The following is a 24,234-nucleotide window of genomic DNA, read 5'->3' as shown; positions in this document are numbered from 1 at the left end:
GCATGATTAATCGTTTTAAAGATCGTGATCTTGATTTGACTCCCCACACGATCTTAATCCAGCATTTCCACGATTCATGTAAAAAGTGCAGAGCAGTTCCCTGCTCAGAGCTGTTGAAAGAGACAGATAAAAAGAAACATTGTATCTTCTTATCTGTCCATCTGTTTATTCATTTACAGACCAAAAATCAAGTTAATTTACTCTACTCAGCCTTATTAACTCTTTATTCTCCTTCTCCATTTATTATTTTCCTGCAGATTTTTTATTTACTTCGATTTTATAAACTATTAATAACTAAAACTTTTTTTTTCTTTATTTACAGGCTTCACATTGAAAAAAAGCTCAAAAATAAAAAAAATAAGTGTTTTATTTAATTTGTAAAATGCCTTGTACCATTGCTAACAGCTGAAGTGTAAACAAAAAAGTTGTGGAAGGTATTGGTACCCGCGAGTACAAGAAAAAAAAAAAAAAAGACCCCAATATAACTTAATGGTAATTTTTTTTATTCTTTAGATTATTTTTCTTTAAATTTGATTGAAACAAAGCGTATTAGGTCTTTTTTTATTGCCATCTTAATGTTTAGGGGTCGTAAAGCTTTAAACTAAAAAAGTTCCTAAGAATCGTGATCTTTATTCTAAGCAAAATAAATTGTGATTTTCATTTTACCCAGAATCGTGCAGCTCTAGTACACATACAGCTGTAAGGTGGGGAATGCCTTGGCAACTTATGACTGGCCCAGTTCAGTGAAAGCTTCTTGGCAGGCTTGCTTAGGTGGTTCAGATGAGGATCTGAACACCACCCAAGCTCATCTTTAGTCTACAGTCTATGATAGTCTTTGGGGCATTACATATAAAATATATTATGTGCAACCTAGAGCTGCACAATTAATCGTTAAAAAATCGTGATCTCTATTCAACCGCCCCAACGATCTTTAATGCAGTTTGCCGATTCTTTCATATAACAAATGGAGAGACTTTATCTGCTCACTCAGCTGTTAAAAGAAAATACCTGGGCAGTCTGCCAAGTTTTTAACAGGAAACATAGGGCCAGATCTACAAAAGGGATACGCAGGCGTATCTGCTGATACGCCGTCGTATCCCGGTTTCTATCTATGCGGCTGATTCATAGAATCAGTTCCGCATAGATATTCCTAAGATCCGGCAGGTGTAATAGTTTTACACTTAAAGTCTAAGGCCCGGATTCAGAAAGGAGTTACGTCGGCGGGCCGTCGCATCTCAGGGCCTGATTCATAGAATCAGATACGCCTCAATGTTGCCTAGATACGAGCGGCGCAAGTCTCCTACGCCGTCGTATCTTAGGGTGCAATATTTATGCTGACCGCTAGGGGCGCTTCCCTATACTTCCGCGTTGAATATGCAAATTAGGTAGATACGCCGATTCAGAAACGTACGTCCGCCCGACGCATTTTTTTTACGTCGTTTACGTAAGGCTTTTTCCGGCGTAAAGTTACCCCTGCGCTATGAGGCGTAGCCAATGTTAAGTATGGACGTCGGGCCAGCGTCGAATTTTCCGTTGTTTGCGCAAGTCAAGCGCGAATAGGGCTGTGCGTAAGTTACGTTCATGCCTAAAGCATTGACTATTTGCGGCGTAATTTGGAGCATGCGCACCGAGATATTTTCATGGAGGGCGCATGCAGCGTTCGTTAAGAACGTCAATTACGTTGTGGCCCGCTGTACGTGGATCTGGCCCATTGTAACCAATACTTCCTTCTTAGATCAAGGGGATAAACTTCTGTGTGTAAAGAAAATATCTGGGCAGTCTGCCAAGTTTTTCACAACATGAAACATTGTAACTAACTTCCTTCTTAGATCGAACTTCTGAGTGTAAATGCAGAAAGTTTAACCACTTAAAGTCTAAATCTTTTTCTGACATTTGTTTCTGAAGTTAAAAATCAATATTTTTTGCTAGAAAATTACTTGGAACCCCCAAACATTATATATATTTTAGCAGAGATCCTTGGAAATTAAATGGAAATTGCTGCAATATTTTATGTCACACTGTCTTTGCCTAGCAGTTTTTCAAATGCAATTTTTGGGGAAAAATTACACTTCAATGAATGTGAAAGATGATGTTACGCCGCGATTATCGTGATCTATCTTCTAACCAAAAAAATTGTGATTTTCATTTTAGCCAGAATCGGGCAGCTCTAGTGCAACCCTTTGGAGAAATCAGTGGTTGCGTCTGAGGCCCCTACACCTTGTAAGTTGACAACCACTGGTCAATATGATGGGCTTATAGCATCTATACAGTTTTACATCCACTTATGACTACTCACCAGGTCTCAGTGTGTAGAGGCCCTTTACGATGCTGGCCATGGTGGAGGGGGTGATCTGGAACGGTGTAGACTGGGCTTCTATAAGTAATGCTACATAGGGAGAAACACAAAAAGATTATATCAGAAGAGAAGATGGGTCATCTTATAGATGGCTGGTCTGAGCTTGGTTTAGAATTAGAAATTTGAGGTACATGGGCCCAGGCCCTTCAACCTCAGTGAGGTGAGACCTACCAAAATATAATGCTACTAGGCGCCTGCCTATAACGCAAGTGTGAAATCACATTCAAACCTGCACAGAATGGACATTCAAACCTTTTTGGTATTTAGATGTATGAGGAGGTTCTTCCTATAGACTTGGGGGCAGATCCACATACATCTGCGTGGGCGCAGCGTATGTGAGATACGCTACGCCGATGTAACTTACTTTTCTTTTCTTTGAATCCTGAAAGAATTTGCGCCGTAAGTTACGGCAGCGTAGTGCATCTCTCGCGGAATTCAAATTGGGCGGGTAGGGGGCGTGTTTCATTTAAATGAAGCGTGTCCCCGCGCCGAACGAACTGCGCATGCCCCGTCAAAACACCCAGGGTGCATTGCTCCAAATGACGTCGCAAGGACGTCATTGTTTTCGACGTGAACGTAAATGGCGTCCAGCCCCATTCACGGACGACTTACGCAAACGATGTAAAATTTTCAAAATTATACGCGGGAACGACGGCCATACTTAACATTGAGTATGCCACCAGATAGCAGCTTTAACTATACGCCGGAAAAAGCCGAACGGAAACGACGTAAGAAAATGCGACGGCCGCTCGTACATTCGTGGATCGTCGGAAATAGCCAATTTGCATACTCGACGCGGATTATGACGGGAACGCCACCTAGCGGACGTCGAAAAATTGCATCTAACATGAGGATTTAAAACAAAGATACGACGCAGGAATTTTGAAATTACGCCGGCGTATCAATAGATACGCCGGCGTACTTTTTGTGGATCTACCCCAAAGTTTTTAAATCTGCCAGATACAGTGGACTTGGTGGTCCTCCTCTGGATGTACAATGTATCTGCTTCAGCCCCGGAAGATTTTACCCCCTTCCTCACCAGAGTACTTTTTACAATGTGGCACTGCGTTGTTTTAACTGACAATTGCGCGGTCGTGCGACGCTGTACCCAAACAAAACGTTATTTTTTTCACATAAATAGAGCTTTCTTTTGGTGGTATTTGATCACCTCTGCAGTTTTTATTTTTTTGCGCTATAAACAAAAGAACAGCGACAATTAAAAAAACACAATATCTTTGACTTTTTGCTATAATAATTATTCTTCTACATATTTTTTGTAAAAAATTTGAAAACAAATAAAAATCGCAATAAGCGTATATTGATTGGTTTGTGCACAAAAGTTATAGGGTCTACAAAATAGGGGATATACCGTATTTATCGGCGTATACCGCGCACTTTTTTCCCCTTAAAATAAGGGGAAAATCGTGGGTGCGCGATATACGCCCATACCCGCTTCCTGCGCTCAGTTTGAACGCCTGCACTGACATATACCGAGTGCAGTACACTCGGCTACATTCGGCCAGCCTCGGCTTTGCTCGTGCTCACGCATAAACGTCACAGAGCGTGAGCACAAGCCTGGCCGAATGTAGCCGAGTGTACTGCACTCGGTATATGTCGGCGGAGGCGTTCAAACTGAGCGCGGGAAGCGGCGATTAGACGGGGAGACAGCGCGGGAGAAGCCGGGAGGACACCACTGAAGCCGCAGACGGACGCCGGACCCGACAAGACCGCCGATGGACGCCGCGCAAGACACCAAAACTAAGTACCAAAATGTTTTTTTTTTACTGGAATTGCGAGTCCACATTAGGGGTGCGCGCTATACGCCGGAGCGCGCAATACCCTGATAAATACAGTAATTATAGCATTTTTATCATTATTTTTTTTTTTACTAGTAATGTGCGATTTTTTGCAGATTGGACACTCTTGACAAATTTTTGGGATCAATGACAATTTTACAGCAATCATTGCTATAAAAATGCACTGATTACTGTATCAATGTCACTGGCAGGGAAGGTGTTAACACTAGGGGGGCGATCAAGGTGTTCCTCCAGTGTGTTCTAACTGAAGGGGGGATGGTACTTAGTAGGGGAAATTACCGATCGCTGTTAATACTTTGTATGAACACACAATCAGTCATTTCTCCCCTGAGAGAACCGGGCTCTGTGCAAGAGCGGGGTCTGTCAAGAGCGATCACATTGGCTCCGGGGGTGAGCAGTGGACACACGCCCCTAGTGGCCACAGGGCGAAGCAATGTAACATAATGTCGTAAAACGTGAGGCGGCTGGTCGGCAAGTGGGTATAGTACACCACCAGGGGGGAAAGAAGAGGGGTTGGGGCGACTTAATCACATGACAGGATGGGGACATTCTGGGCCTACTCACGCATCAGGTTGTAGATGTGCTTCTCTGCCACATGGCGGGTGAAGAGTTGGATCAGATCGTCCTTCAGGTCCCGGTTCAGTTTAGTTTCTATATAAAACTTATTCTGAAACACAAACAGAAGATTGTGAACCCGGGGGAGGGCCGGAGGGAGGCCACGTCCTAACTCCTTTCACAAACTCATATACAGGGTACGCCACTCACGTGTTTGTTTTCACCGTCATGATAGTAGAAACCAAAGACAAATACTCACCATATAGATGAAGAGAGGGACGATGCTGTGTAGAGCTCCCATATACTGGCCCAGGGCCACATTAAACTTCTCTATATACTGCTCTGGAGAACTTGCCTGAAACATCAACATGGAATAATGTCATCTAGGGCTGAAACAACCATTTTCAGAATCAATTAGTTGGCCTGCATACAAGAACACATTATTTGTTTATATATCAAGAAATAAAGTGCAGCACACATACAACTCAGTACACCATCCATACATGTCAGTATACACAGTGGAGCTCAGTACACCGTCCATACATGTCTATATACACAGTGCAGGACACATACAACTCAGTACACCGTCCATACATGTCAGTATACACAGTGGAGCTCAGTACACCGTCCATACATGTCTATATACACAGTGCAGGACACATACAACTCAGTACACCGTCCATACATGTCCATATACACAGTGCAGCACACATACAGCTCAGTACACCATACATACAGGGCAGTACATGGTTGGTTTAGTAAAACTGGAGTGTGCAAAGTAGCCAATCAGCTTCTAAGTTCAGTTTGTTCAATTAAAGTGTTACTAAACCCAGGAGCCCGCATTCACTATATATTTTTTTTCCAGGTACTTGTATAGCGCCATCAATTTACGCAGCGCTTTACATATTTTTATTAGTGCTGTCAGTTAAACGCACTATTAACGGCGTTAACGCAAACCCATGTTAACGCCGTCAATTTTTTTATCGGCTAAAAGCCGCTCGGTTGTTATGCCGGAGGAGCGGGAGGGGACATCCCCCCCCTCCCGCCGCCTTTCGCCGCTCTGACCGGGCCTCCCATCCCACCGGGAGACCCGATCCTAGATCCGCCGCCTTCTGTGTCCAGGTTGGAGACTGACACTAAGCCGTAAGCGGCTTTGATTCAGTCTCCGCATTGAAACCACGGAAGCGGCGTCATGACGTCACTTCCGGGTTTCTCGGCTGCCAATGGCGCCGGATTTAAAAAAGTACACAGTATTCAGAATCGCCGTTTTCGGCGATCTGAATACTTTGAAGTGCAAAGGAGGGCTCGGAGGTCTTTTAGACCCCCGATCCCTCCATAAAGAGTACCTGTCACCACCTATTGCTGTCACAAGGGATGTTTACATTCCTTGTGACAGCAATAAAAGTGATCAAAATGTAAAAAAATAAAAAAACACAATTTAATATTATAAAATAAAATAAATAAGAAAACAAAAAAAAAAATGTTTTAAAGGGTGAACCTCCTTAATCGCGCGATTAATCGTGAGTTAACTATGACATTAATGCGATTAATCGCGATTAAAAATTTTAATCGCTTGACAGCACTAATTTTTATATATACCATATTTATTGGCGTATACCACGCACCTTTTTCCCCTCAAAATCGTGGGTGCACGATATATGCCGATACCCGCTTTTCCGCGCCGAGTTTGAACACTGCGCCGGCATATACCGAGCGCAGTACACTTGTGTATAGTCGGGCAGGCTCGGCTCCTCTCGCGCTCACGTCCTGGACGTACAGGACGTGAGCGCGAGAGTAGTCGAGCCTGCCCGACTATACACAAGTGTACTGTGCTCGGTATATGCCGGCGTAGTATTCAAACTCGGCGCGGGAAAGCGGGGAGGACTTCGGACCCGACGAAGAGGACACCCGAAGCCGCAGACGGACGCCGGACCCGACGAGGCTGCCGATGGACGCCGCGCAAGACACCAAAACTGTAAGTACTAAAATGTTTTTTTTACAGGAATGTCGGGTCCACTTTAGGGGTGCGCGCTATACGCCAGAGCGCGCAATACCCCGATAAATACGGTATATTATACATTCACATCAGTTCCTGCCCTCAAGGAGCTTACAATCTAAGGTCCCTAACTCACATTAGGGTTAGGAGTTAAATGGCATGTTGGGTAGGTGAGATGCCATGCAGTGAACAGACCCTTGGGTAGGTGGGATGATATGAGAAAGCTGAAGTGTTGGGGGGGGTAACACGTGGTGTGTCACGAGTTAGGTTGAATCCTGGATAGGCTTGAAGTCATGTGGTGAACAGACCCTTGGGTAGGTGGGATGATATGAGAAAGCTGAAGTGTTGGGTAGGTAGTATGTAGGGTGTCATGGGTTAGGTGGAATGTTGGGTAGGTGTGGTGTTGTGAGTTAGGCAAAGTATTTGACAGGTAAGGGGTGACATAAAGGAAGATGAAGTGCTGGGGTAGGTAGTAGGTGGGGTGTCATGAGGTGGGCAGTGTAGGGAGGGAGGGGTTTGTTACAAAGGTAGGTGGACCGTGGAGGGGTGTAAATATGTTGGCAGAGTGTTAGGGATGGGAGGGTAAAGGATGTCATAATGTGGTTGTAATGCTTGGGATTGGCGAGGGGGAGGTTTAGTTGGGTGAACTGTCTTACTATAGGCGGAGTGTTGGATATGGGAGGGAGGAAAGTGTCATAATGTGGAGAGGGTGTTGCATATGGAGAGAGTGTCATGTGGGCAGAGTATTAGGTAGGTGTGGCAGGGTACCTGCAGCTCCTGGGAGACCTGGTGAAGGTGCTGGGTGATCTTACACAGGAGGTCGCTGTACATCTGCTCCGAGTGCTGCTGACACACACACTTGTAGACACAACTGCAGGAGAAAAGAACAAGGTCACCATCACAGAAGAACGGATCTGATCGAAGGATATCAGGGTGTGACAACACAAAGACAATCTCTGATATTCCGATATGACATATAATGATATAAATGACCAACAATCTAGATACACACCTGTAGATCTGCTCGTATGATATCGGGATATAGTCTCCAGCGGTTTGTGTGAGCAGTTGTTCGATGGCGCTCTCCAGCTTGGGCCAGTACAGACGCTTATAGTCCTCTACTGTGATCACATTCATCACTGGAGGAGGAAGAGGGGAGAGAACCAATCAGCTGCAGCTCCACACAATCTTCCTAGACTGACCCCTACCTTGTCTTCCTATTGCCCCCACTGACCCTCCTACCCTACCTCATCTTCCCACCACCAATGTACCTCAACCAACCCTTCCCCTCTCTACTTACCACCACCACCAATGACCCCCTACCCCATCTTCCCACCACCAATGTACCCCTACCCCATCTTCCCACCACCAATGTACCTCAACAAACCCTTCCCCTCTCTACTTACCACCACCAATGACCCCCTACCCCATCTTCCCACCACCAATGTACTCCAACCAACCCTGCCCCTTTCGACTCACCACCACCAATGACCCCCTACCCCATCTTCCCACCACCAATGACCCCCTACCCCATCTTCCCACCACCAATGTACCTCAACAAACCCTTCCTCTCTCTACTTACCACCACCAATGACCCCCTACCCCATCTTCCCACCACCAATGTACCCCTACCCCATCTTCCCACCACCAATGTACCTCAACCAACCCTTCCTCTCTCTACTTACCACCACCAATGACCCCCTACCCCATCTTCCCACCACCAATGTACCCCTACTCCATCTTCCCACCACCAATGTACCTCAACCAACCCTTCCTCTCTCTACTTCCCACCACCAATGACCCCCTACCCCATCTTCCCACCACCAATGTACCTCAACAAACCCTTCCTCTCTCTACTTACCACCACCAATGACCCCCTTCCCCATCTTCCCACCACCAATGTACCCCTACCCCATCTTCCCACCACCAATGTACCTCAACCAACCCTTCCTCTCTCTACTTCCCACCACCAATGACCCCCTACCCCATATTCCCACCACCAATGTACCCCTACCCCATCTTCCCACCACCAATGTACCTCAACCAACCCTTCCCCTCTCTACTTACCACCACCAATGACCCCCTACCCCATCTTCCCACCAACAATGTACTCCAACCAACCCTGCCCCTTTCGACTCACCACCACCAATGACCCCCTACCCCATCTTCCCACCACCAATGTACCTCAACCAACCCTTCCCCTCTCTACTTACCACCACCAATGACCCCCTACCCCATCTTCCCACCACCAATGTACCCCAACCAACCCTGCCCCTTTCGACTCACCACCACCAATGTACCTCAACCAACCCTTCACCTCTCTACTTACCACCACCACCAATGTACCTCAACCAACCCTTCACCTCTCTACTTACTACCACCATTGACCCCCTACCCCATCTCCCCACCACCAATGTACTCCAACCAACCCTTCCCCTCTCTACTTACCACCACCAATGACCCCCTACCCCATCTTCCCACCACCAATGTACCTCAACCAACCCTGCCCCTGTCTACTTACCACTACCAATGACCCCCTCCTGTGTCGTCCCACCATCAATGTACCCACAGTTAAAGCGGTAGTTAACCCTGATGTTTTTCTTTTCTTTACACCCGTAAGGCAAACGGCAAAATTAGCTAGTATATAACGCATACTAGCTCATTATGAAATATTTACCTTAGAATGAGGCGTCAGGCGTCCCTCCCGGTCCACGCCGAGGCAGCTGACATTTTGCTTCGGCATGTCTCCGGGTATCGCAGGCTCCAGCGCTGTGAGTGGCTGGAGCCGCGATGTCGTCACTCCCGCGCATGCGAGCGGGAGACTTCTTTCCGGCAAGGTGCGGCTGCTGCCGGGCCTTAAGCCGAGAATCCCCTGTGCGCATGTGCCGCTGCATTGCGAGCTGCATTTTTTTTACCTACAGGTAAGTCTTATTATAGGCTTACCTATAGGTAAAAGTAAAATAAATAACTTTACTATCACTTTAAGTGGAACTTCACGGGAAAAAATAAAAATGGGCTAACAGGCAGAATTTTAATGCAAAAGAGACATACTGGGGTTGCTTTACTAAAAAGTATAAGACGGTGCACTTTGCAAAGTACAGCTGCTCCAGAGCTTGGTAAATGAGCAGAAACTCATCCAATCATGTGCAAGCAAAACATTTTTTTTTTTTATTATTTTTCTTGATTGGGTACTCTTTGCAAAGTGAAGCCTTACCTCATTTACTAAGTTCTGGAGCAATTGCACTTGGAGGGGGCAACTGCAAAGTGCACAGTCTATTTGCCTTTAGTAAATCAACCCCATAGTGTGTCATTTCTTTATTAAAGTCATTTAGCTACCTGTTCGCCCCGGTACAGTCAGCGGCTGGCAGGGAACTCCAAGAGGCTGCATCACTGGAGTTAAGGTGAGTAGAGTTCCCCTTTACATAGCTGGTAAGGTTAAAAAAAAAGAAAAAAAAAAAAGACATCGGTCCATCCGGTTGAACCCATGTTTGTTTATGCCACTACAATTTCCCATATCCCTCTACATTGTGTTTGCTAAGAAACATATCTAAAAGTCTTCTGAATTTATTTACACTCCCCACTGATACCACCAACAGTGGAAGGGAGTTCCACATCCTTACAGCTTTAGCAATAAAGAGCCCCCTACACAGTTTAAGGCTTACATCTGTGCGGGGAATTGCCACTGTGGGTCCGCATCTACTCCCACACTGCACTTGTGGGTCCCCTGCGGGCTGCAATTCCAAAAATGGAGCAGATACCTTCTCCCTGCTTTTCAAGATGCTGCTGTGCACAAGCAAAACAGTGCCACATGGGTGTGAACCGGGCACTTCAATACCGGGCACTTCAATACCGGGCACTTCCCCCCTTCCTTACAATTGCGATGGCATGCAACACTGTACCCAAACTAAACTTTTATGATTTTCTTACCACAAATAGAGCTTTCTTTTGGTGGCATTTAATCACCACTGAATGTTTCCGTTATAAAATATTGTTTTCTCCTTCACTGACAAGGATGCACTAATATGAAGCATAGATGGGCACTAATAGGCGGCACTGATATGCAGTACTGATGGGCACTAATACGCGGGACTGATGTGCACTAATAGATGGCACTGATGTGGAGGTACTGACAGTCAATACTAATTGGCATCTGTGAAGGACACTGACAGGCGTTACTGATGGGCACTGACTGGCATTTTGATGGGCACTGACTGGTTCTCCCTGTCAGCACGAAATAAGGAATTACTGACACTTCCTGGTTACCGCTGTGATTGGTCACAGCCGATCACGTGGTAAAGAGCCTACGTCATAGGCTCTTTACTAGGATCGGAGATGCGATGTGTCATCGCCGCTCTGCGTTCCCCCAGGGGCACGCATGGGCAGCTTATCCTGCTGGATGTCTTATGACGCCCAGTCAGGATAATGGAGCCACATTGCTGACGTCAAGCCGCAATGAGGCGGGCAGTGGTTAAATAGAACATCTTCTCATCCAACTTCATCATGTCCCCTTGTGACCAGTTATCTATCCAGGTACATACACTATCCTCAATGTCAAGAGTAGAGGTCGACCGATATGGGTTTTTCTCTGGCCGATGCCGATATTTGGAAATCCGGGCGGCCGATTAACGATATATGTTGCCGATTTTTGCGGCTGATATTTTAGGTCGATTTTTTTTCTTCCCCTTCATCTCAGAAAATCTAGGGTGGAGAGGACATTATTGTTTAGGGTGGAGAGGTGGGGTGCAGCCTATTAGTACCTATTAGTACCTGTCAGTGTCCATCAGTGCAGCCTGTCAGTGCCCACCGGTACAGCCCATCAGTATCCATTAGTGCCCACCAATGGAGCCTATCAGTGCCACCTCAGTGCCCACCAGTTCAGCGCCTGTCAGTGCCACCTCATTAGTGCCCACCAGCACAGATCGTCATTGCCCCCAGACAGCGCAGATCGCCATTGCCCCCAGACAGCGCAGATCGCCATTGCCCCCAGACAGCGCAGATCGCCATTGCCCCCAGACAGCGCAGATCGCCATTGCCCCCACAGTAGAGATTGTCATTGCCCCCACAGTAGAGATTGTCATTGCCCCCACAGTAGAGATTGTCATTGCCCCCACAGTAGAGCTTGTCATTGCCCCCACAGTAGAGCTTGTCATTGGCCCCACAGTAGAGATTGTCATTGCCCCCACAGTAGAGATTGTCATTGCCCCCACAGTAGAGATTGTCATTGCCCCCACAGTAGAGATTGTCATTGCCCCCACAGTAGAGATTGTCATTGCCCCCACAGTAGAGATTGTCATTGCCCCCACAGTAGAGATTGTCATTGCCCCCATCGTTCGTGTCCCAGCTCCGTTCCGTCCCGTCCCCTCGCCAGGCCAAAGACGGCTCTATTCGTCCCCTGACATGCTGCGCGCCTCGCCTCTGCCTCCAAACTACAAACCCCAGAATGCAGCGCGGCGACTAACAGCCAATCGGCGGCCGCCGCCGACTTCCTCCACTGAAAAAAAAAAAAAAAAAAAAGTCAGACAGTGGCTGTGGTAGCAGCCGTTTAGAATAGACGCTGGGCGAGGATTTCCAGCCAGCACACCCCTGCCTCTGACCCCTCAATATCGGCCCTTTTGTGCATAATATTCGGCCGATGCCGATTTCTCTAAAAACTCGAAATATCGACCGATATATATCAGTCGACCTCTAGTCAAGAGACCTCAATTTGTAAAATAAGGGTTCATGGGGTACAGTATGGAACGCTTTCTTGAAATCCAGATACACCACATCCGCGGGCCTTCCCCTATCCAGATTACAGCTCACCTCCTCATAGAACGTTACCAGGTTGGTCTGGCAAGAACAATCTTTCATAAATCCATACTGGTTGCTACTAATGATACTGTCATCGGCAAACGCTCAGTCCCTTATCATTGCTTCTAATAGTTTACATACTATTGCTGTCAGGCTGACTGGTCTGTAGTTCCCAGGTACACATATCTACCATGTTCGCTTTTCATCAGCAGCTGGCACCATTCTGGTCACTGAGCTGTCTTTAATGTCAGGCAATAACATGACTAAGTTCCTTGAGAGCCCTTGTAAGCCATCCCGTCCTGCTGATTTGTTAACATTACGTTTTCCTAGAGAGGAGGGGGGGTTCTGTAGAAAGGCTATGGTATGTAGAAGGGGGAGGGTTCTGTAAAAGGGGTGTAGTTGTGTAGTAGGGGAAAGGGTCCTGTAGATCAGATGGGGTTATATAGGGGGTTCTGTAGAAGTGGTAGGGTATGTAGAGGGGGGAGAGTTCTGTAGAAGGGGGGGGGGGTCTGTAGGAGGGATGGGTTATATAGGGGGTTCTGGAGAAGGGGTGGGGTTTTGAAGGAGGGGGCTCCATAGAAGTGGTGGGGTTATGTAGGGGGTTTCTCTAGAGGGGGTGGGGTTCTGTAGGAGGGGTGGTGTTACAGGATGGGGGAGGGTTCTGTAGAAGGGGTGGGGTTATGTAGGAGGTTCTGTAAAAGAGGTGGGGATTTTCAGGGGGTTCTGTAGAAGGGGTGGGGTTGTGTAGGATGGGGGAGGGTTATGTAGAAGGGATGGGATTATGTATGGTGGGTTCTGTAGAAGGGATGGGATTGTGTATGGGGGGGGGGGGGGGGTTCTGTAGAAGGGATGGGATTATGTATGGTGGGTTCTGTAGAAGGGATGGGATTGTGTATGGGGGGGGGGGGGGGGGGGGGGTTCTGTAGAAGGGATGGAATTATGTATGGTGGGTTCTGTAGAAGGGATGGGATTATGTATGGGGGGGGGGGGGTTCTGTAGAAGAGATGGGATTGTGTATGGGGGGGGGGTTCTGTAGAAGGGATGGGATTGTGTATGGGGGGGGGTTCTGTAGAAGGGATGTGATTATGTATGGGGGGGTTCTGTAGAAAGGATGGGATTATGTATGGGGGGGTTCTGTAGAAGGGATGGGATTGTGTATGGGGGGGGGGGGGGTTCTGTAGAAGGGATGGGATTATGTATGGGGGGGTTCTGTAGAAAGGATGGGATTATGTATGGGGGGGTTCTGTAGAAAGGATGGGATTATGTATGGGGGGGTTCTGTAGAAGGGATGGGATTGTGTATGGGGGGGGGGGGGGGTTCTGTAGAAGGGATGTGATTATGTATGGGGGGGTTCTGTAGAAAGGATGGGATTATGTATGGGGGGGTTCTGTAGAAAGGATGGGATTATGTATGGGGGGGGTTCTGTAGAAAGGATGGGATTATGTATGGGGGGGTTCTGTAGAAAGGATGGGATTATGTATGGGGGGGTTCTGTAGAAAGGATGGGATTATGTATGGGGGGGTTCTGTAGAAAGGATGGGATTATGTATGGGGGGGTTCTGTAGAAAGGATGGGATTATGTATGGGGGGGTTCTGTAGAAGGGATGGGATTGTGTATGGGGGGGGGTTCTGTAGAAGGGATGTGATTATGTATGGGGGGGTTCTGTAGAAAGGATGGGATTATGTATGGGGGGGTTCTGTAGAAGGGATGGGATTGTGTATGGGGGGGTTCTGTAGAAGGGATGGGATTGTGTATGGGGGGGTTCTGTAGAAGGGATGGGATTGTGTATGGGGGGGGGGGGTTCTGTAGAAGGAATGGGATTATGTATGGTGGGTTCTGTAGAAGGGATGGGATTGTGTATGGGGGGGGGGGGGGGTTCTGTAGAAGGGATGGGATTATGTATGGTGGGTTCTGTAGAAGGGATGGGATTATGTATGGGGGGGGGGGGGGTTCTGTAGAAAGGATGGGATTATGTATGGGGGGGTTCTGTAGAAGGGATGGGATTGTGTATGGGGGGGGGGTTCTGTAGAAGGGATGTGATTATGTATGGGGGGGTTCTGTAGAAAGGATGGGATTATGTATGGGGGGGTTCTGTAGAAAGGATGGGATTATGTATGGGGGGGTTCTGTAGAAGGGATGGGATTGTGTATGGGGGGGGGGGGGGTTCTGTAGAAGGGATGTGATTATGTATGGGGGGGTTCTGTAGAAAGGATGGGATTATGTATGGGGGGGTTCTGTAGAAAGGATGGGATTATGTATGGGGGGGTTCTGTAGAAAGGATGGGATTATGTATGGGGGGGTTCTGTAGAAAGGATGGGATTATGTATGGGGGGGTTCTGTAGAAAGGATGGGATTATGTATGGGGGGGTTCTGTAGAAGGGATGGGATTGTGTATGGGGGGGGGGGTTCTGTAGAAGGGATGTGATTATGTATGGGGGGGTTCTGTAGAAAGGATGGGATTATGTATGGGGGGGTTCTGTAGAAGGGATGGGATTGTGTATGGGGGGGGGTTCTGTAGAAGGGATGGGATTGTGTATGGGGGGGGTTCTGTAGAAGGGATGGGATTGTGTATGGGGGGGTTCTGTAGAAGGGATGGGATTGTGTATGGGGGGGGGGGGGGTTCTGTAGAAGGAATGGGATTATGTATGGTGGGTTCTGTAGAAGGGATGGGGTTCTGTAGAAGGGATGGGATTGTGTATGGGGGGGGGGGGTTCTGTAGAAGGGATGGGATTGTGTATGGTGGGGTTCTGTAGAAGGGATGGGATTGTGTATGGGGGGGTTCTGTAGAAGGGATGGGATTGTGTATGGGGGGGTTCTGTAGAAGGGATGGGATTGTGTATGGGGGGGGGGGGTTCTGTAGAAGGAATGGGATTATGTATGGTGGGTTCTGTAGAAGGGATGGGATTGTGTATGGGGGGGGGGGGTTCTGTAGAAGGGATGGGATTATGTATGGTGGGTTCTGTAGAAGGGATGGAATTGTGTATGGGGGGGGGGGGGTTCTGTAGAAGGAATGGGATTATGTATGGTGGGTTCTGTAGAAGGGATGGGATTGTGTATGGGGGGGGGGGTTCTGTAGAAGGAATGGGATTATGTATGGGGGGGTTCTGTAGAAAGGATGGGATTATGTATGGGGGGGTTCTGTAGAAAGGATGGGATTATGTATGGGGGGGTTCTGTAGAAAGGATGGGATTATGTATGGGGGGGTTCTGTAGAAGGGATGGGATTATGTATGGTGGGTTCTGTAGAAGGGATGGGATTGTGTATGGGGGGGGGGGGGGTTCTGTAGAAGTAATGGGATTATGTATGGTGGGTTCTGTAGAAGGGATGGGATTGTGTATGGGGGGGGGGGGTTCTGTAGAAGGGATGGGATTATGTATGGTGGGTTCTGTAGAAGGGATGGGATTGTGTATGGGGGGGGGGTTATGTAGAAGGGATGGGATTATGTATGGTGGGTTCTGTAGAAAGGATGGGATTGTGTATGGGGGGTGGGGTTCTGTAGAAGTAATGGGATTATGTATGGTGGGTTCTGTAGAAGGGATGGGATTATGTATGGTGGGTTCTGTAGAAGGGATGGGATTGTGTATGGGGGGGGGGGGTTATGTAGAAGGGATGGGATTATGTATGGTGGGTTCTGTAGAAGGGATGGGATTGTGTATGGGGGGGGGGGGGTTCTGTAGAAGGAATGGGATTATGTATGGTGGGTTCTGTAGAAGGGATGGGATTGTGTATGGGGGGGGGGGGTTCTGTAGAAGGGATGGGATTATGTATGGTGGGTTCTGTAGAAGGGATGGGATTATGTATGGGGGGGGTTCTGTAGAAGGGATGGGATTGTGTATGGGGGGGGGTTCTGTAGAAGGGATGTGATTATGTATGGGGGGGTTCTGTAGAAAGGATGGGATTATGTATGGGGGGGTTCTGTAGAAGGGATGGGATTGTGTATGGGGGGGTTCTGTAGAAGGGATGGGATTGTGTATGGGGGGGGGGGTTCTGTAGAAGGGATGGGATTATGTATGGTGGGTTCTGTAGAAGGGATGGGATTGTGTATGGGGGGGGGGGGGTTCTGTAGAAGGGATGGGATTATGTATGGGGGGGTTCTGTAGAAGGGATGTGATTATGTATGGGGGGGTTCTGTAGAAAGGATGGGATTATGTATGGGGGGGTTCTGTAGAAGGGATGGGATTGTGTATGGGGGGGGGGGGGGTTCTGTAGAAGGGATGTGATTATGTATGGGGGGTTCTGTAGAAAGGATGGGATTATGTATGGGGGGGTTCTGTAGAAAGGATGGGATTATGTATGGGGGGGTTCTGTAGAAAGGATGGGATTATGTATGGGGGGGTTCTGTAGAAAGGATGGGATTATGTATGGGGGGGTTCTGTAGAAAGGATGGGATTATGTATGGGGGGGTTCTGTAGAAAGGATGGGATTATGTATGGGGGGGTTCTGTAGAAAGGATGGGATTATGTATGGGGGGGTTCTGTAGAAGGGATGGGATTATGTATGGTGGGTTCTGTAGAAGGGATGGGATTGTGTATGGGGGGGGGGGGTTCTGTAGAAGGAATGGGATTATGTATGGTGGGTTCTGTAGAAGGGATGGGATTGTGTATGGGGGGGGGGGGGGGGTTCTGTAGAAGTAATGGGATTATGTATGGTGGGTTCTGTAGAAGGGATGGGATTGTGTATGGGGGGGGGTTCTGTAGAAGGGATGGGATTATGTATGGTGGGTTCTGTAGAAGGGATGGGATTATGTATGGTGGGTTCTGTAGAAGGGATGGGATTGTGTATGGGGGGGGGGGGGTTCTGTAGAAGGGATGGGATTATGTATGGTGGGTTCTGTAGAAGGGATGGGATTATGTATGGGGGGGGTTCTGTAGAAGGGATGGGATTATGTATGGGGGGGGGTTCTGTAGAAGGGATGGGATTGTGTATGGGGGGGGGGTTCTGTAGAAGGGATGTGATTATGTATGGGGGGGTTCTGTAGAAAGGATGGGATTATGTATGGGGGGGTTCTGTAGAAGGGATGGGATTGTGTATGGGGGGGGGGGGTTCTGTAGAAGGGATGTGATTATGTATGGGGGGTTCTGTAGAAAGGATGGGATTATGTATGGGGGGGTTCTGTAGAAGGGATGGGATTGTGTATGGGGGGGGGTTCTGTAGAAGGGATGGGATTATGTATGGGGGGGTTCTGTAGAAGGGATGGGATTGTGTATGGGGGGGGGGGGTTCTGTAGAAGGGATGTGATTATGTATGGGGGGTTCTGTAGAAAGGATGGGATTATGTATGGGGGGGTTCTGTAGAAAGGATGGGATTATGTATGGGGGGGTTCTGTAGAAGGGATGGGATTGTGTATGGGGGGGGTTCTGTAGAAGGGATGGGATTGTGTATGGGGGGGTTCTGTAGAAGGGATGGGATTGTGTATGGGGGGGGGGTTCTGTAGAAGGAATGGGATTATGTATGGTGGGTTCTGTAGAAGGGATGGGATTGTGTATGGGGGGGGGGGGGGGTTCTGTAGAAGGGATGGGATTATGTATGGTGGGTTCTGTAGAAGGGATGGGATTGTGTATGGGGGGGGGGGATTCTGTAGAAGGGGTGGGGTTATGTATGGGGGGGGGGGTTCTGTAGAAGGGGTGGGGTTATGTATGGGGGGGGGGGTCTGTAGAAGGGATGGGATTGTGTATGGGGGGGGGTGTGTGGAGGGTTTTGTAGAAGGGATGGGATTGTGTATGGGGGGGGGGTTCTCTAGAAGGGATGGGATTGTGTATGGGGGGGGGGGGGGGTTCTGTAGAAGGGGTGGGGTTATGTATGGGGGGGGGGGGTTCTGTAGAAGGGATGGGATTATGTATGGTGGGTTCTGTAGAAGGGATGGGATTGTGTATGGGGGGGGGGGGGTTCTGTAGAAGGGATGGGATTGTGTATGGGGGGGGGGGGTTCTGTAGAAGGAATGGGATTGTGTATGGGGGGGGGGGTTCTGTAGAAGGAATGGGATTGTGTATGGGGGGGGGGGTTCTGTAGAAGGGATGGGATTATGTATGGTGGGTTCTGTAGAAGGGATGGGATTGTGTATGGGGGGGTTCTGTAGAAGGGATGGGATTGTGTATGGGGGGTTCTGTAGAAGGGGGGGGTTCTGTAGAATGGGGGGTCCTGTTGGTGGGGTTCTGTAGGATAGGGTAGAGTCCTGTAGACGAGGTGGGGTTCTGTAGGATAGGGTAGAGTCCTGTAGACGAGGTGGGGTTCTGTAGGATAGGGTAGAGTCCTGTTGAAGGGGTGGGGTTCTGTAGGATAGGGTAGAGTCCTGTAGACGAGGTGGGGTTCTGTAGGATAGGGTAGAGTCCTGTAGACGAGGTGGGGTTCTGTAGGATAGGGTAGAGTCCTGTTGAAGGGGTGGGGTTCTGTAGGATAGGGTAGAGTCCTGTAGACGAGGTGGGGTTCTGTAGGATAGGGTAGAGTCCTGTTGAAGGGATGGGGTTCTGTAGGATAGGGTAGAGTCCTGTAGAAGGGGTGGGGTTCTGTAGGATAGGGTAGAGTCCTGTAGAAGGGGTGGGGTTATGTAGAATGGGGGGTCCTGTTGAAGGGGTGGGGTTCTGTAGGATAGGGTAGAGTCCTGTTGAAGGGGTGGGGTTCTGTAGGATAGGGTAGAGTCCTGTAGAAGGGGTGGGGTTCTGTAGGATAGGGTAGAGTCCTGTAGACGAGGTGGGGTTCTGTAGGATAGGGTAGAGTCCTGTAGACGAGGTGGGGTTCTGTAGGATAGGGTAGAGTCCTGTAGAAGGGGTGGGGTTCTGTAGAATGGGGGGTCCTGTTGATGGGGTGGGGTTCTGTAGGATAGGGTAGAGTCCTGTAGACGAGGTGGGGTTCTGTAGGATAGGGTAGAGTCCTGTTGAAGGGGTGGGGTTCTGTAGGATAGGGTAGAGTCCTGTAGAAGGGGTGGGGTTCTGTAGGATAGGGTAGAGTCCTGTAGACGAGGTGGGGTTCTGTAGCATAGTGGAGGGTCCTGTAGGCTCGAAGGATATAGAGAGGGGGAGGGGTGTTTGAGGCACAGCCATGCTCCCTCTTAGGGGGTGTGGTTCAGTGACAGAGAGGTATATGGAGGGGTATACAGGTGAGGGAGGAATATGTGGAGGACTATAGGGGGGAAGGGTATGTGTAGGGTGTATAGAAGTGGGGGTGGGGTATATGTCTCTGGGGGGAGGAGCCATGCACACAGAGTTTGTTGGAGTGGGTGGGCTATAGTTATATAATGTATGGTGTACACATGGTAGAGGGCGGGGACATGAATGGGAGGGGCCAGTGGATATATATGGGTGGGGGGTGACGCACTCACAGAATTTGTTGGTCCCGGGGTTGATAGAGATCGGTTTCCTCAGGTAGTCAGGGTTGGTCGGTGATCGAGGTCGGGTCGGCCAGTGATTGTGGTTGGGATCTTCTTCCATCGTCGCCTCCTCCATCTACCGGCCACAGAGACACCATCACCCGCTACTTCCGGTCACCTGATCCCAGGCCCCGCCTCCGACGACACTTCCGCAGTGGGAATGAGGAAGAGGGCGGGGTCCATCCGCGTCCACAGCTTTGCGTGCGCGTCCCCGGACTGCTTACGCGACGCAGGTCCCTTCCCCTGTAGAGAAGGAGGGATGGCTGAGAAGCGAGCACGCAGTTCATGACTGTCCTATGACTGAACCTCAACCCTTCTCTGCTCCTACTACAGGAGCCCCAACCCTTCTGTCCCTCTTCAGGACCCTTCATCGATTTCTCCTCTATAGGAGACCAGAATCCCCTTCTGTCCCTCCATCAGAATCCTCAACCACTCTCCTCCCCCTCCATAGGACCCAATATCTGCTCTGTTCCTCTATAGAAGCCCCAATTCTCCCCCCACAGGACAGGAAATTCCCTAGCTGAGCAGAGAGGGGATTTTCTGTCAGAAGGAAGAGGGGCCTTTGTGGCTGTGTGGTGAAGAGATGAGCTTGGCGTGTTATTTGGATATACTGCCCCGGATTCAGATAGAATCGGTACGCCGCCTTAACTTAGGGCGCAAGTTCCGTATGCAGAAACAACTTGCGCCCTTAGTTACTGCGGCGTAACGTATGTGTGGCGGCGTAAGCCCGCCTAATTCAAATGGGGATGATGTGGGCGTGTTTTATGTAAATTAACTGTGACCCCCACGTATTTGACGTTTTTCACGAACGGCGCATACGCCGTCCGTGGAATTTCCCAGTGTGCATTGCTCCAAAGTACGCCGCAAGGACGTATTGGTTTCGACGTGAACGTAAATGAGGTCCAGCCCCATTCACGGACGACTTACGCAAACGACGTAAAATGTTCAAAACTCGACGCGGGAACGACGTCCATACTTAACATAGGATACCCCTCATATAGCAGGGGTAACTTTACGCCGGAAAAAGCCTAACGTAATCAACGTAAAAAGATGCGCCCGCCGGACGCACGTTTTTGAATCGGCGTATCTACCTAATTAGCATATTAATCGCGTAACTATACGGAAGCGCCACTTAGCGGCCAGCGTAAATATGCAGCCTAAGATACGACGGTGTAAGACACTTACGCCGGTCGGATCTTAGGGAAATCTATGCGTAATCAGTTGCATAGATACGACCTCCCGCACTCAGAGATACGACGGCGTATCCGGAGATACGCCGTCGTATCTCCTATCTGAACCCGGGCCACTGTATTTATTGACATATGAACCTTCACTTTAAGACCCCTTTCACACTGAGCCGCCCATAGCGTCGGCGGTAAAACTAAATTTTTACCACCGACACTATGGGCGGATTTGCGGCGCATTTCGGCCACTAGCGGGGTGCTTTTAGCCCCCGCTAGCGGCCGAGAAAGGGTTAAAACCGCCCAAGCGCATTGCCGGCAGTGGAGGAGTGGTAAACAAACCGCTCCAAAGATGCAGCTAGCAGGACTTTTTTTTACCGTCCTGCTAGCCCACCGCTCCAGTGTGAAAGCCCTCAGGCTTTCACAATGGAGCAGCAGTTTGAGGGTGGATTGCAGGCGCTATTTTTAACGCTATAGCGCCTGCAATACGCCCTCGGTGTGAAAGGGGTCTAAGGGAAATTTCAGGGGGAAAAAACTTACATTTTAAATAAAGAACCGTGAAGCAAAATAAGGGTCAGTGCCCATCAATGCAGCCTAATCTGTGGCCATCTGCAGCACAAGTGCCATGAATGCAGCACCACCATTGCCATGAATGCAGCGACTCACCGTTGCCATGAATCTAGCGACTCACCGTTGCCATGAATGCAGCGACTCTCCGTTGCCATGAATGCAGCCACTCACCGTTGCCATGAATGCAGCGACTCACCGTTGTCATTAATGCAGCACCCGCATTGTCATGAATGCAGCACCACAATTGCCATGAATGCAGCACCACCACCATTGCCATGAATGCAGACTCACCATTGCCATCAGTGCAGCCCCGCCACTGACATGAATGCAGCACCCTTATTGCCATGAATGCAGTGCCACCATTGCCATGAATGCAGTGCCACCATTGCCATGAATGCAGTGCCACCATTCCCATGAATGCAGTGCCACCATTGCCATGAATGCAGTGCCACCATTGCCATGAATGCAGCACCCTTATTGCCATGAATGCAGTACCACCATTGCCATGAATGCAGCACCCTTATTGGCATGAATACAGTACCACCATTGCCATGAATACAGCACCCTTATTGCCATGAATGCAGTACCACCATTGCCATGAATGCAGCACCCTTATTGCCATGAATGCAGCACCACCATTACCATCAGTTCAGCCTGATCAGTGCCCATCTGCAGCCTTGGAGGGGGCGGGATGAGCGCCAACAGATTACATGCAGAGAATCTGTTTTCTCAGCGACGTCTTTAATACAAAGTCCTGCCTCCTACAATGATAGGAAATTCTCCTGTATGTACGGCACTCATCCCGCCCCCGCCCCCTCCCTGTCCCCTCCAAGGCAACCAGCATATATATCTTTTGTGGCCCCCGGCACTCAGGGATTCGTTGGGGGCCACAAATGTCCAAATTACCAGACGGGCCGTTCGAAACTGAAACGCAGGCCGCATTTTGGACATGCCTGCTCTATAGGAACTTTCCCCCATTGGCCCTCTCTGTTCCCCAATAGAACCCCACATCCCTTCCCTGTTCCCCTACAGGAGCCCCATTCACTTCCTTCTGTTCCTCTTTATCATCCAAAAGCAATTTCCCCTCTGTAGGACCCAAAATCCACCCTATGTCCCTCTATAGGAGCTCTAAAACTTGCCCCCATAGGACCTCTGATGCCCTCTCTTTCTCTATAGGAACCCCAACCCTTATTGGGCAAAGCTTTGCCCAATCAGGGCGCAGAAGGCACTGTGCAGGGCTCAGTGCATTGTAGGGTGTTCTTTATGGCGAACACCCTGCATATTCGGGTGTTCGGAGAACGGCCGAACAGGCAAATGTTTGGCCCAATCTCGTGCTCGGGCCGAACTGTTCGCCCATCCCTACACATAATGTTTGGAGGTCAAATGGCACTGCACATCACCCCAAAAACACCCCCCATACCAACAGTGAAGTTTGGAGGTGGGAACATCATGGTGTGGGGCTGTTTTTCTGCATACGGTACTGGCAAATCATTGAAGAAAGGATGAATGGAAAAATGTACAAAGACATTATTGATAAAAAAAAAAATATCTGCTGCCGTCTACCAGGATGATGATGAAACACGGGTTTTCCTTTTTCTAACTTCTGTGATTGATGGATTTCAGACTGCAAACCTCTGTGGGTATGGAGTATAGAGCGTCCTTCTCTACATGGTTGAGGGGATTTGCACCTTCCAATGCGGAGGAGGTACTCCGAACTCCATCAAATCACATTGTTACTAAAAATAGAAAGACATACTGCAACTTCTATGTTCTATAGTTTCTTTGAAAACTTTAACCACTTAAACCCCGGACCATTTTGCAGCTAAAGGACCAGGCCCCTTTTTGCGATTCGGCACTGCGTCGCTTTAACTGACAATTGTGCGGTCGTGCGACATGGCTCCCAAACAAAATTGGCGTCCCTTTTTTCCCACAAATAGAGCTTTCTTTTGGTGGTATTTGATCACCTCTGCGGTTTTTAGTTTTTGCGCTATAAACAAAAATAGAGCGACAATTTTGAAAAAAAATTATATTTTTCACTTTTTACCATAATAAATATCCCCCAAAAATATATAAAAAAACTATTTTTTTCCTCAGTTTAGGCCGATACGTATTCTTCTACATATTTTTCGTAAAAGAAAATCGCAATAAGCGTTTATAGATTGGTTTGCGCAAAAGTTATAGTGTTTACAAAATAGGGAGTAGTTTTATGGCATTTTTATTAATATTTTTTCTCTACCGTTCATGGACGGACACAGCAGCCTTTGACCTTAGGGTTATATCCGCTTCCTTCCAGGAGAGTTAGGCAGAAACAAAGCACTTTAAGTGTTAACAACACTTTCCTCAGTGCAGCTCCTCCCAGGGGGCGTGGTTCCTCAGTTATAACCCACACCCTGCTCTAGCAGCTCCAGTTTTTCTCTGCCTAACGTCAGGAGAGGTCAGGCACTCTGGAGTCCTGTACTCTGGAGATTTTTTTCTTGCTTTTTATTGTTTTGTTCCTGCATTTTTGGATCCTGAGATTCTTCTATCAACTGCTGACTGGGTGACAGGCTGGGTCTTGACTCTTGTAGTCCCCCCATGTTCGGCCATCGAGCGTGTGCCGGCCCTCA

The 24,234-nt window shown here is 48.7% G+C and overlaps 1 protein-coding gene across 2 annotated transcripts in view; it reads right to left on the bottom strand.

Annotated features, from left to right (window-relative positions):
- Positions 1-20,039, bottom strand: part of CACUL1 (CDK2 associated cullin domain 1) — a 37,314-nt gene extending 17,275 nt beyond the window's left edge. The window contains exons 1-6 of one of the 2 annotated variants that reach the window (XR_005750786.1): positions 19,830-20,039; positions 7,737-7,863; positions 7,493-7,595; positions 4,988-5,083; positions 4,738-4,840; positions 2,297-2,386 (exon numbers count right to left, since the gene is read on the bottom strand). Coding sequence is in view for 1 of the 2 variants with exons in the window: in XM_040361482.1 (XP_040217416.1) it covers positions 2,297-2,386; positions 4,738-4,840; positions 4,988-5,083; positions 7,493-7,595; positions 7,737-7,863; positions 19,830-19,953 (643 nt within the window). In the remaining variant the exon portion in view is untranslated. The remainder of the gene's footprint in view (positions 1-2,296; positions 2,387-4,737; positions 4,841-4,987; positions 5,084-7,492; positions 7,596-7,736; positions 7,864-19,829) is intronic. The other variant, XM_040361482.1, reaches the window with a different exon arrangement.
- Between the last annotated feature and the right edge of the window lie 4,195 nt (positions 20,040-24,234).

This window comes from Rana temporaria, chromosome 8 (genome assembly GCF_905171775.1).
Source record: "Rana temporaria chromosome 8, aRanTem1.1, whole genome shotgun sequence".
NCBI classification, from domain to species: Eukaryota; Metazoa; Chordata; class Amphibia; order Anura; family Ranidae; genus Rana; species Rana temporaria.
The sequence above is the reverse complement of the archived record's forward strand: the minus strand, read 5'-3'. Positions and strand labels throughout refer to the sequence as shown.